The sequence below is a fragment of the Procambarus clarkii genome, chromosome 68 (assembly GCF_040958095.1).
Source record: "Procambarus clarkii isolate CNS0578487 chromosome 68, FALCON_Pclarkii_2.0, whole genome shotgun sequence".
In the NCBI taxonomy this organism is placed as follows: domain Eukaryota; kingdom Metazoa; phylum Arthropoda; class Malacostraca; order Decapoda; family Cambaridae; genus Procambarus; species Procambarus clarkii.
In genome coordinates, this window is record NC_091217.1 from 3,325,140 (window position 1) to 3,338,279 (window position 13,140).

Sequence of the window (13,140 nt, forward strand, 5' to 3'; positions counted from 1 at the left end):
GGGAGATAAACTTTTGTAGTGATCGGTGCCCATATGGGCATCATCTGCTCATCTCCCAGAGCACCTGTAGCTGGTGCCCCATACCCCTCCCCCTACCCCCCAACATACCTGCAGGTTTCACCTCAACCACTCGCATACCCGTCAGGGTTCACCACCGTCGCCAACATACCCGTCAGGGGTCACCACCCCCGCCAACATACCCACCAGGGGTCACCACCCCCCCCATCAACCAGGTACCACTAGAGGAGTTTGGTATTACCATTGGAGATGTAAGGAAGCTTTTGCTAGAGTTGGATGTGACAAAGGCTATAGGCCCGGATGGAATATCTCCCCTTGGATACTAAAGGAAGGAGCAGAACCACTGTGCCTGCCACTCTCCATAGTGTATAACAAATCACTGGTGAACTGCCAAAAATTTGGAAGACGGCAAAGGTAGTCCCAATATACAAAAAAGGGGATAGACAGGAGGTATTGAACTACAGGCCAGTGTCCCTAACTTGCATACCATGCAAGTCTATGGAAAGATTTTGCGAAAAATGCTAGTGGAACATCTGGAGTGAAGGAACTTTGTGACACAACATCAACATGGTCTCTGGGATGGCAAGTCATGCCTCACAGGATTAATTGAATTCTACGACTAGGCAACAAAAATCAGGCAAGAAAGTGAAGGGTGGGCAGACTGCATATCTTTGGATTGCCAGAAAGCTTTTAACTCAATACCACACAAGAGACTAGTGCAAAAACTGGAGATGCAGGCAGGAGTGAAAGGGAAGGTACTCCATTGTTTAAGGGAGTACCTAAGTAACAGAAGACAGCGAGTCACTTTGAGGGGTGAGGCCTCAGATTGGCGATGCGTCACCAGTGGGGTGCCGCAGGGTTCAGTCCTTGGACCTATATTGTTTTTTATATATGTAAATGATCTCCCAAAGGGTATGAACCTTGTATTCCATATTCCACATGTGTAAGACCAATCCTGGAGTATGCAGCCCCAGCATGGAGCCCGTACGTTGTCAAACACAAGACGATCTGGAAAAAAGTCCAGAGGTATGCCACTAGGCTAGTTCCAGAACTAAGCGGCATGAGTTACGAGGAAAGGCTGCGGGAAATGCATCTTACGACATTGGAAGACAGAAGAGTAAGGGAAGACATTATCACTATCTACAAAATTCTCAGAGTAATTGACAGGGTAGATATAGATAAACTGTTTAACACGGGTGGTACGCAAGCAAGGCAACACAGGTGGGGACTGAGTACCCAAATGAGCCACAGGGACGTTAGAAAGAACTTTTTCAGTGTCAGAGTAGTTAACAGATGGAATGCATTAGGGAGTGATGTGGTGGAGGCTGACTCCAAACACAGTTTCAAATGTAGATGTGATAAAGCCCAGTAGGCTCAGGAATCTGTACACCAGTTGACTGATGGTTGAGAGGCGGGACAAAAGAGCCAGAGTTCAACCCCCGCAAGCACAACTAGGTGAGTACTCCCACACCCACACAGAGGAAACAGTTAACGAGCACAGTACCTCAAGTCACTGTGCTCATCCTGACACTGTATTACCAGCGACTAGACAGTTGAAGCCTTCATGTCACGCTGGAGAATTCAGAGGAAGAATCATGACATTTCTGACTTCAAATGGCGCTTGCCCAAGATCCTCATGTATCATTCTAACATCTGTCATGATTCTTATTAATATATTAAATAAGGTAGGACTGAGGAGGTGTCCTCAGTCCTACCTTATTTAATATCTTAATAAGAATCATGACAGATGTTAGAATGATACATGAGGACCTTGGGCAAGCGCCATTTGAAGTCTGAGAAATGACAACTAACGAAGCTGATTGAGAGGGACAGGAAGCCATGCACATAATATCAAATGGTAGAGGAGAGTGACCTGGGTGGGTGGGTGATATTTCACCAGAAGCCCACATCAAACAGAAATCATCAGCTGCATACGTCAGACCACTTTCCTAAATATGCAGCACTAACCTTACATCCTTATCCCGTTAAACACAGAACAAGACGCCGGAGATAGTCGATAAATGTGCAACTCAGAGTTAAGAGGTACGAGTTATGAAGAAGAAACATTATATTAATTAACCCTCACGTTATGAAATCTGGAACATGGGAAGACATGATCATCTCATACAAAATCTTCATGGAAATAAACAGGGCATACAAAGCTAGACTATTTAGTATAGTTAACACGCAAAGACGGATACCCGACTGGAAACAAGGAAATCCAAAGAGCCACCAAATAAAAAAAAAAAAAATCCATTTTCAGAACAATGGTCCTGAGTACGAGGCTCCGAGGAGCCTAAAACAGAAAATCGTGAATTAGCAAATGGAATGAGGTAGGAAATAATTGAGGCAGACTTCACTTACAGCTTCAAATATACATACAAAGAGCCAAATAGGCTTTAGATTTTAATACCCATTGATAGGTCTAAGGGCCGGCTATAGACCTACGATTTAGCTATTAGACCCTCACGAATGGTACACATACTGTCAACCCTTCACCGTCCCATTACTCCTGAAATGCTTCCCACTTATTATAATATGTATATTTTATTGATGACTACTTCGTGTAACATGCGATAGGCTCTTTTATTAATGTCATTTGACTGAATTCTATCACCTAAGTACATATATGTATGTTATAAATAAAGAACTTTTAAATATAATACAAAAATCTTGTAATAAAAGTATTACCGTTAAAAAAATCCAATTTTATGTTAACAGATTAAAAATTATTCTTCATGTATATTGATATTAAGAGATAATTGACCTTTGTTTAGGTTGAGTATTGTGCATCAAGTGAACGTATATATACTTGTGCGAACGCACGCTTGGAGTATGATGAACTATAGCGTAGGGTGAACATCTGGTGCGTATCGGTAGTATGTTTGTTTTTTCCCCTCCCCTATGGTGAGAGTTTCTGCCAAGTCCTTCTTGATGCTCCACAAAATCGATGGCCAAATTGGTCTGCTTTAATTAGCGAGCAGCAACGGACCCGGGCAGAGTGATGGGCGGGTGCTGGGAGGGAGACGGGGGAGGGAAAGACAGACAGAGAGAAAGAGAGAGAGAGAGAGAGAGAGAGAGAGAGAGAGAGAGAGAGAGAGAGAGAGAGAGACAGATACTGACAACCGAGAAATAGATAGAGAGGCAAGCCAAAGGAAAGAGAACGGACTCATAGAAGGAATAACAATAATATTACCATTATATCTATACTAATTTGCAATTATTCATCTACATCTACAAAATTCATCTACAAAATATTGAAAATTGCAACGTTTACAATTTGTCAGAACCAATTCACACAAAAAATAAACAATACGAATGAAGGTGGTGCATAAACTTGGTCGTAGGGTAGCAATAGGCGCACCCGCATCTTAATTAAGAGGACCTCGGTTCGAATCCTGGGGACGGCCAGGGACAATTTTACGATATCGTTCGTTTCGTTCCAGTTTACGAGTTAATTAGAAGCGTTCGCTACGAGGTTATATACAAAAGCAACAATAATAATTCTGGGTCAAGAGCGACCTCGTAGACTGTTTACGAGGTCGTAAGCAAACCAAGCCGCCACAACAGCGAGGATAGAGACAGATCTCGTAAACTGGCTCGTAAGAGTCTATAGTGAATACGACCTCTGGATGTAGTAGATCAGCTGGCAGGTCTACCGTGAGAAGAAAGTCGATTTTTAAATGGGAACAATTCAATTTCTTTCTTTATTATGCACCCCATACCCATCTCGTGGGCGGTGGTGTACAGGATTACAGAGGCACATAATCGGTTCAGGAACTGAACCCTCTAGTTCGTTTAGCTAAGCAAATAACAATGTTTGACGCTAGTTATAAAATTATTAATATTGTATACACATGCACACACACTCATACATACATGTACATATATATATATATACATATATACATACACATATCTAGTCACCCACACAAATACACACATCAATAATCTTTGTGTCAATGAGAACAATATCCAAAATCAGCGTTGATTTCGCGTTGAATTGGGTCCACTGGGTATGGCTTGTGTTTCTATAAGGTGTAGGAAGAAGACCTTTGGGCGTGTCAGCAACATGTAGAGCCACGAGCACCCTTAGGTCCAGAGTAAGGGTCTGAAACCTTGAGAAAAATATGTAACCCTCTATGCCTTCACAATTCTATAAACAAACCCAACCTACCCTATCCATAACTAACCCAGCCATACCTTTCCTTAACTAGCCTAGCCCAACCCAACCTACCCCTATTCTTAACTAACCTAGTCCATCCTATCCTTAACCTAACCTATCCTATCCTAACCAATTCTAATGAAAACAACAAAACACGTTTCAGACGTGGTATGCACGAGGTGTGTGACGTCACAATGACTTCATATCTTCCCCCCTCCCCTTGCAGGTTTTTTCCTCCTACCTGAAGTCACTATTTGCTCCTTCCTCCCCCCTCCCCCCCCCCCCTCATTTTGAAATACCATTTGCCATTGAAAAAAAAATGCCACTGTCAGATTAATTCCTAAGGCGGGAAGAAACCCAAAATTAATCTGATAATTACCAACTAATTTCCCTTCTCGAGGTAAATTATTTTTAAAAAATAATTAACCACAGGCTTATGAAGCACAAGTTAAAGGATCAAAAGTTTAACAAAAAGGGGTCCATAGCAACTATTGCCCTGATATATGAGGATACTGCAAATGCCATGACGAAAAATAAACCCATTTAGTGTTCAGATATATATTAAAAACTCTTGACAAAGCTAGTCACACAAGTATAAAATACAAGATATCACAGAACTATGAGTTTCCACAGATAATCACATTATGTACACTATACACAGCCTCATAGACATCAGCACAGCTTGAGGAGCTGTTCTCTTGAGACAGTTAAGCAAGTCCCAGCTGTGTCTGGGTACAAAATGACAGGATGAACAACCCAGCGGGTTTTCTTCCTATTGGGTAGTGTTGTACATGCTGCTATGGCGGTGTGTCCACTCACAAGATGAGTGGCGCTGCCCAATACTGTCACTATGGCGGTGTGTCCACTCACAAGATGAGTGGCGCTGCCCAATACTGTCACTATGGCGGTGTGTCCACTCACAAGATGAGTGGCGCTGCCCAATACTGTCACTATGGCGGTGTGTCCACTCACAAGATGAGTGGCGCTGCCCAATACTGTCACTATGGCGGTGTGTCCACTCACAGGATGAGTGGCGCTGCCCAATACTGTCACTATGGCGGTGTGTCCACTCACAAGATGAGTGGCGCTGCCCAATACTGTCACTATGGAGGTGTGTCCACTCACAAGATGAGTGGCGCTGCCCAATACTGTCACTATGGAGGTGTGTCCACTCACAAGATGAGTGGCGCTGCCCAATACTGTCACTATGGCGGTGTGTCCACTCACAAGATGAGTGGCGCTGCCCAATACTGTCACTATGGAGGTGTGTCCACTCACAAGATGAGTGGCGCTGCCCAATACTGTCACTATGGCGGTGTGTCCACTCACAAGATGAGTGGCGCTGCCCAATACTGTCACTATGGAGGTGTGTCCACTCACAAGATGAGTGGCGCTGCCCAATACTGTCACTATGGCGGTGTGTCCACTCACAGGATGAGTGGCGCTGCCCAATACTGTCACTATGGCGGTGTGTCCACTCACAAGATGAGTGGCGCTGCCCAATACTGTCACTATGGCGGTGTGTCCACTCACAAGATGAGTGGCGCTGCCCAATACTGTCACTATGGCGGTGTGTCCACTCACAGCATGAGTGACGCTGCCCAATATTGTCACTACGGCGGTGTGTCCACTCACAAGATGAGTGGCGCTGCCCAATTAACTCGCCCCTCGGGGCAAAATTTAAATCAGCACAGCTATAAAGCTCAGTCTTGGCGGCTAACTGGGGGTGACACAGTTGAATTGGAAAGTGAAGTCGAAACAAGGAGCAGCGCCCCGACCCCTCCAACACTGAGTAATACCTCACACACACGCTGAGGATGTAACTAACAAATAATGTGAGACCCACGACAATCGCAAGACATTTCTGTCCAACGAGTCCAAGAGCTTGGAGGTGTATGAGGGAGACTATAAGACCCTCCCAATGCATAATTCCAAGACGACATACAGACCACATACATTACTCACCCCCCCCCCCGACCCCACCACACATTATATGTATTTCCCGTTGATGGAGCTACATAGCCTGGTGCTACAGGGGCTACATAGCCTGGTGCTACAGGGGCTACATAGCCTGGTGCTACAGGGGCTACATAGCCTGGTGCTACAGGGGCTACATAGCCTGGTGCTACAGGGGCTACATAGCCTGGTGCTACAGGGGCTACATAGCCTGGTGCTACAGGGGCTACATAGCCTGGTGCTACAGGGGCTACATAGCCTGGTGCTACAGGGGCTACATAGCCTGGTGCTACAGGGGCTACATAGCCTGGTGCTACAGGGGCTACATAGCCTGGTGCTACAGGGGCTACATAGCCTGGTGCTACAGGGGCTACATAGCCTGGTGCTACAGGGGCTACATAGCCTGGTGCTACAGGGGCTACATAGCCTGGTGCTACAGGGGCTACATAGCCTGGTACTACAGGGGCTACATAGCCAGGTGCTACATAGCCTGGTGCTACATAGCCTGGTGCTACAGGGGCTACATAGCCTGGTGCTACAGGGGCTACATAGCCTGGTGCTACAGGGGCTACATAGCCTGGTGCTACAGGGGCTACATAGCCTGGTGCTACAGGGGCTACATAGCCTGGTGCTACAGGGGCTACATAGCCTGGTGCTACAGGGGCTACATAGCCTGGTGCTACAGGGGCTACATAGCCTGGTGCTACAGGGGCTACATAGCCTGGTGCTACAGGGGCTACATAGCCTGGTGCTACAGGGGCTACATAGCCTGGTGCTACAGGGGCTACATAGCCTGGTGCTACAGGGGCTACATAGCCTGGTGCTACAGGGGCTACATAGCCTGGTGCTACAGGGGCTACATAGCCTGGTGCTACAGGGGCTACATAGCCTGGTGCTACAGGGGCTACATAGCCTGGTGCTACAGGGGCTACATAGCCTGGTGCTACAGGGGCTACATAGCCTGGTGCTACAGGGGCTACATAGCCTGGTGCTACAGGGGCTACATAGCCTGGTACTACAGGGGCTACATAGCCAGGTGCTACATAGCCTGGTGCTACATAGCCTGGTGCTACAGGGGCTACATAGCCTGGTGCTACAGGGGCTACATAGCCTGGTGCTACAGGGGCTACATAGCCTGGTGCTACAGGGGCTACATAGCCTGGTGCTACAGGGGCTACATAGCCTGGTGCTACAGGGGCTACATAGCCTTCCCGGCTTGGTACCCTTGAAGAATTATTTGCTTACTGTATGCCCCATTTCTTAACATTTTCCCTCGCCGTTACTTCTCCATCCTCCCACTTCCCTCCCACTTCCCCCCCCCACTTCCCCATCCCTCTAAAAAGAAGGGAAGCGGCCCAAGGCGGGGAAAGAAGATGAATCAACAAGAGGGGGGAGGAGATAAAGAAGAGAATGAAAATGGGAGAAGGAATATGAAGAGAACGTGGAGAAGCATCTGATGAAAAATGAGAATAGCAACGAAAGACGGAGACTTGATAAGGAAACAGAAAGGAAGGAGAGGAGGAACAGAAGAGAAACAGAAGAGAAACAGAAGAGAAACAGAGAGCAGAAACAGAGAGCAGAAACAGAGAGCAGAAACAGAGAGCAGAAACAGAGAGCAGAAACAGAGAGCAGAAACAGAGAGCAGAAACAGAGAGCAGAAACAGAGAGCAGAAACAGAGAGCAGAAACAGAGAGCAGAAACAGAGAGCAGAAACAGAGAGCAGAAACAGAGAGCAGAAACAGAGAGCAGAAACAGAGAGCAGAAACAGAGAGCAGAAACAGAGAGCAGAAACAGAGAGCAGAAACAGAGAGCAGAAACAGAGAGCAGAAACAGAGAGCAGAAACAGAGAGCAGAAACAGAGAGCAGAAACAGAGAGCAGAAACAGAGAGCAGAAACAGAGAGCAGAAACAGAGAGCAGAAACAGAGAGCAGAAACAGAGAGCAGAAACAGAGCAGAAACAGAGCAGAAACAGAGCAGAAACAGAGCAGAAACAGAGCAGAAACAGAGCAGAAACAGAGTAGAAACAGAGAAGAAACAGAGAAGAAACCGAGAAACAGAAAACCAAGGCTAAAAAAAAAAACCTTACCAGTCACCAGGGAGGCCTGGTCGACGACCGGGCCGCGGGGACACTAAGCCCCGGAAGCACCTCAAGGTAGGTAGCCTCACCATCAATCTCCAAAGACCTGGTTCGAGCCTCTTTAAAGCATGTCCATCAGATATCACACACCTCAATACCCGGACAAGACCCCTCCCCACCCCCCGAAAGGTCAGGTCAGGCCAGGTCAGGTCAAGTCAATTAGCCTCCCACTAAGGACAGAGAAGCCTGACTTGTTTGGGTAAACTGGCAGTTGGAGAAGCTAATCACGTTGTTTAGTGAGGTGTGAGAGGGAGGGAGGGAGGGAGGGAGAGAGAGAGGGAGTGAGAGATGGAGGGTGTGAGAGTGTGCTAAGAGAGAGAGACAGATGAGAGGAGCAATTAACCCCCATTCCAAAGAATGGTAACGATTGAGCAGTATATTCCAAAATGATAATAATATATATATATATATATATATATATATATATATATATATATATATATATATATATATATATATATATATATATATATTATATATATATATATATATATGTGTGTGTGTGTATATCACGAAAATAAACACGTGATTAAGAATGTGACAATGTCAGACCACGGAGGAAAAATGAAACAGGAATTTCCTTAAGTACTTTCGTATATTAAATACATCTTCAGAAGGTCATGTACCTTCTGAAGATGTATTTAATATACGAAAGTACTTAAGGAAATTCCTGTTTCATATATATATATATATATTATATATATATATATAACTGAAAACTCACACCCCAGAAGTGACTCGAACCCATACTCCCAAGAGCAACGCAACTAGTATGTACAGGGACGCCTTAATCCGCTTGACCATCACGACCGGACATAAGGAAGTGATAGCCGAGGCTATTTGAACCACTTCCCCGCCGGCACTCGGATGGTAATCTTGGGCATAGCATTTTATCAAATCACCTCATTCTTTGGGGCACACGTGAGGAACACAAATGCAAACAAGCCTGAATGGTCCCCAGGACTATATACAACTGAAAACTCACACCCCAGAAGTGACTCGAACCCATACTCCCAAGAGCAACGCAACTAGTATGTACAGGGACGCCTTAATCCGCTTGACCATCACGACCGGACATAAGGAAGTGATAGCCGAGGCTATTTGAACCACTTCCCCGCCGGCACTCGGATGGTAATGGTCGTGATGGTCAAGCGGATTAAGGCGTCCCTGTACATACTAGTTGCGTTGCTCTTGGGAGTATGGGTTCGAGTCACTTCTGGGGTGTGAGTTTTCAGTTGTATATAGTCCTGGGGACCATTCAGGCTTGTTTGCATTTGTGTTCCTCACGTGTGCCCCAAAGAATGAGGTGATTTGATAAAATGCTATGCCCAAGATTACCATCCGAGTGCCGGCGGGGAAGTGGTTCAAATAGCCTCGGCTATCACTTCCTTATGTCCGGTCGTGATGGTCAAGCGGATTAAGGCGTCCCTGTACATACTAGTTGCGTTGCTCTTGGGAGTATGGGTTCGAGTCACTTCTGGGGTGTGAGTTTTCAGTTGTATATAGTCCTGGGGACCATTCAGGCTTGTTTGCATTTGTGTTCCTCACGTGTGCCCCAAAGAATGAGGTGATTTGATAAAATGCTATGCCCAAGATTACCATCCGAGTGCCGGCGGGGAAGTGGTTCAAATAGCCTCGGCTATCACTTCCTTATGTCCGGTCGTGATGGTCAAGCGGATTAAGGCGTCCCTGTACATACTAGTTGCGTTGCTCTTGGGAGTATGGGTTCGAGTCACTTCTGGGGTGTGAGTTTTCAGTTGTATATAGTCCTGGGGACCATTCAGGCTTGTTTGCATATATATATATATATATATATATATATATATATATATATATATATATATATATATATATATATATATATATATATATATATATATATATTATTCCACAGGCATGATATCCGATATACTAGTATATCTATACATTGCTATAACGCTTTCTTCGACGGCAGATATGTGACTAATCTTGTCGGAGCCTATATGCAAAACACAACTATTAGAGCTAGCTAGGCCTATGTAACGCAACGCATCATTGCAAGCGCATTGCATAGAGTACACAAACGCGCACGCACAAACAATAAACAATGCGTCCCACGTCATTACGCCCGTACGCGTAATTCAGCGCGTATGCTGCGCAATGTCGCACACTCAACGCGAAGATGATGTGCGCTCTGAAGTCTTACGCATTTTAACTATCGAAAAACGGAGGATGCGCATGTGCGTGCGTGCGTGCGTGCGTGTGCGTGTGTGTGTGTGTGTGTGTGTGTGTGTGTGTGTGTGTGTGTGTGTGTGTACGCATGTACGCGTTCATCCATGTAATTGGGAGACCGCTCATGTAACAACCCCCCCCCCTTACCCGCCCAATCCACTCACTCCTCACCTCCCCCCCCCTAACCCGCCCAACCACTCCCTCCTCACCCCCCCCCCTTACCCGCCCAACCACTCCCTCCTCACCCCCCCCCCCCCCACACACCCAACCGTGTGCGCGTACGGCTGCGCGTCAATGGTCACGTGACACCAATATTGTTGGTAGCGGGGGTCAGGGAGTGAGGGAGGGAGGTTGGTCACATTCCTGGGGGATAGCGAGAGGTTGGAGAGGGTGGAGGTGGGAGGGGGGGGATGGGGGATTAGGGGGGGAAGGGATGGATTGGGATGAAGGATGCAGGTAGAGGAGTGGAATGGCCCAGGAAAGGAAGAACATGAAAACATAGGAATCGAGGAAACGACAAATGAGAACAGGCAAGGAAGGAGAGAGAGAGAGAGAGAGAGAGAGAGAGAGAGAGAGAGAGAGAGAGAGAGAGAGAGAGAGAGAGAGAGAGTAGGGGGGGGGCGGGCGCTGCTACTGTGAACCACCTCCACAGTTTGTTAATAAGGCGATAGACAGGTGTGGGCCCGCGGTTGTGTCGGGGGGGGGGGGGGGGGTGGATGGGGAAGGGGAGGGGGGCAGGGGGGGATAAAGGGGAGGGGGTGAGAGTGAGAGACTCTCACACTCACGCACAGTAACAGTGAGGGGAAGTAGCCAGCAAAGTGAGGTGTATCAAGCAGAGTGCCTCAAGGATCAGTGCTGGCACCTCCATACACTATTTCTCATTTATGCAAAAATTAAAAATAGTAGATAGATAGGCCATATATATGACCTATCTTCAGGAGTCGAGTTTTATATGTCAGTGTTTGCAGAAGATGCAAAATGAGAAGAATTGTGACAGATGAGGATTGTAAGATTCTCTACGGCGCCTTAAATAGGTTGTGGGGATGGTCAGAGGAATGAGCACCAGAGTTCAACACCAGCAAGTGTAAGGTGATGGGAAACGGGAAATTTAAAAGGCGTCTGGAGCCAGATTTACGAAGCGGTTACGCAAGCACTTACGAACCTATACACCTTTTCTCAATCTTGGGCGGCTTCCTGGACACCAAAAAGGGACAGTACATAATGAAGGGAATTAACTACCTCACTGTAACGACTCGAGAAAAAGATTCTAGGAGTGGACGCAACTCCAAATCTAACTCCGTGAACACCTGGTGTCAGCAAGGCGGACAGTCCGCCTTGCTGACACACAACTCTCAACTTATATTCCTCACTTCTAAACCTTTTCCCTTCACCTGTACCTCTCCATCTTCACTACAAAAACTCATTTTATCATCACCCATCTCCCCTCCCCCCCTCCTACACCTGCTCCTCCCCCCCCCTCCCCACCAACACCCTTACTCTCCCAACCCATCTCACGTCTACACCACCTCTCTCCAACACCATTCCTTACTCTCCCCCTCTTCCTTCCATCCCCCTTCCTCCTCTCTCCTCTCCCATCCATGAGAGAGCAGACTTCCCAAGCCACACACACACACCAGCCACCTGACAGGTGTGGGAAGGAAGGAAGGGGGGGGGTCGGGAGGTGCTGGTGGGAGGAGGGGGGGTCGTTCGAGCAGGTGGGGGGGGGGGGGAGGCACAAGAGCAAGGGGTGGGGGGTGGGGTAACGAGGTGCTTCTTGCATGGGGAGTAGGAGGAGGGGGGGGAGGGGTCACCAGGTACATAGGCTTTTGTGGAAAAACAAATTGTGCCTTTTTTTCGCACTAAAGATTATTAATAGGTTGTGGTCTGCCTCGTCTGTCTTCGTACGCTCCTAGGCTGGAGATGGGATAGGTGATGGGATAGGGAGGAACGGGACGGAAGGAGGATCTGAGTATCTACCCTTCCAGCAACGTGAGGTTGAATTAATCAAGTGTTTCCACATAAACCACACATCTACGACGCCTGGTTTCGTCTTGAGGCATTCCTCTAGACATTCCACTAGACGCCATGTTGAGATTAAGAACATGAGCATTAAACACTAGCGTTGCATATTTTAGACTTGGTCTGACGTATGTGATACACGAGGTTCTGAAAGATGCCACATGATTGCACTTACTCGAGTGAATACCAGCATTATCCTCACTTTAATATATCTTAATCCAAGTCCTCAGATTAGGCAAAATTGTAAATAATTTTGTCAATAAAGATGTTAATAATAAATAATAACTTGCTCGAGATAAACTTGTGTTTTTCTTGTAGTTTTCCATAAGACTTATCTTCATACTGATAAGACATTAAGGAGGAGGAGTCTCTTCCTACATAAGAAATAATTTACACATATTGTTCTATATTCTACAAGTTAAGTTTTCACTTATCTACTAGGTTTATCTACCTTTATCTATCTTTATCTACCTTATCGCCTTTTCACTTATCTACTAGATTTATCTACCTACGTAGGTTTACCTCTACCTTATCTACCATTACACTCCTGGCTGTGTGGGAGGGTACTGTGTCGAACGCTTCTTGGCAGTCACGAAATCAGCAGTCTACCTTCCAGAGAATATTTATCATATTC

General features: G+C 46.5%; 2 protein-coding genes across 2 annotated transcripts in view; one reads left to right on the forward strand and one right to left on the reverse strand.

Annotated features, from left to right (window-relative positions):
* LOC123774712 (uncharacterized) overlaps positions 1-13,140 on the reverse strand; it is a 241,123-nt gene that overhangs the window by 218,747 nt on the left and 9,236 nt on the right. The gene's annotated exons all lie outside the window — the stretch shown is intronic.
* LOC138355604 (uncharacterized) lies at positions 7,596-8,210 on the forward strand. Its single transcript, XM_069310918.1, has one exon. It carries the CDS (start codon positions 7,596-7,598, stop codon positions 8,208-8,210), a length of 615 nt encoding a protein of 204 aa, XP_069167019.1.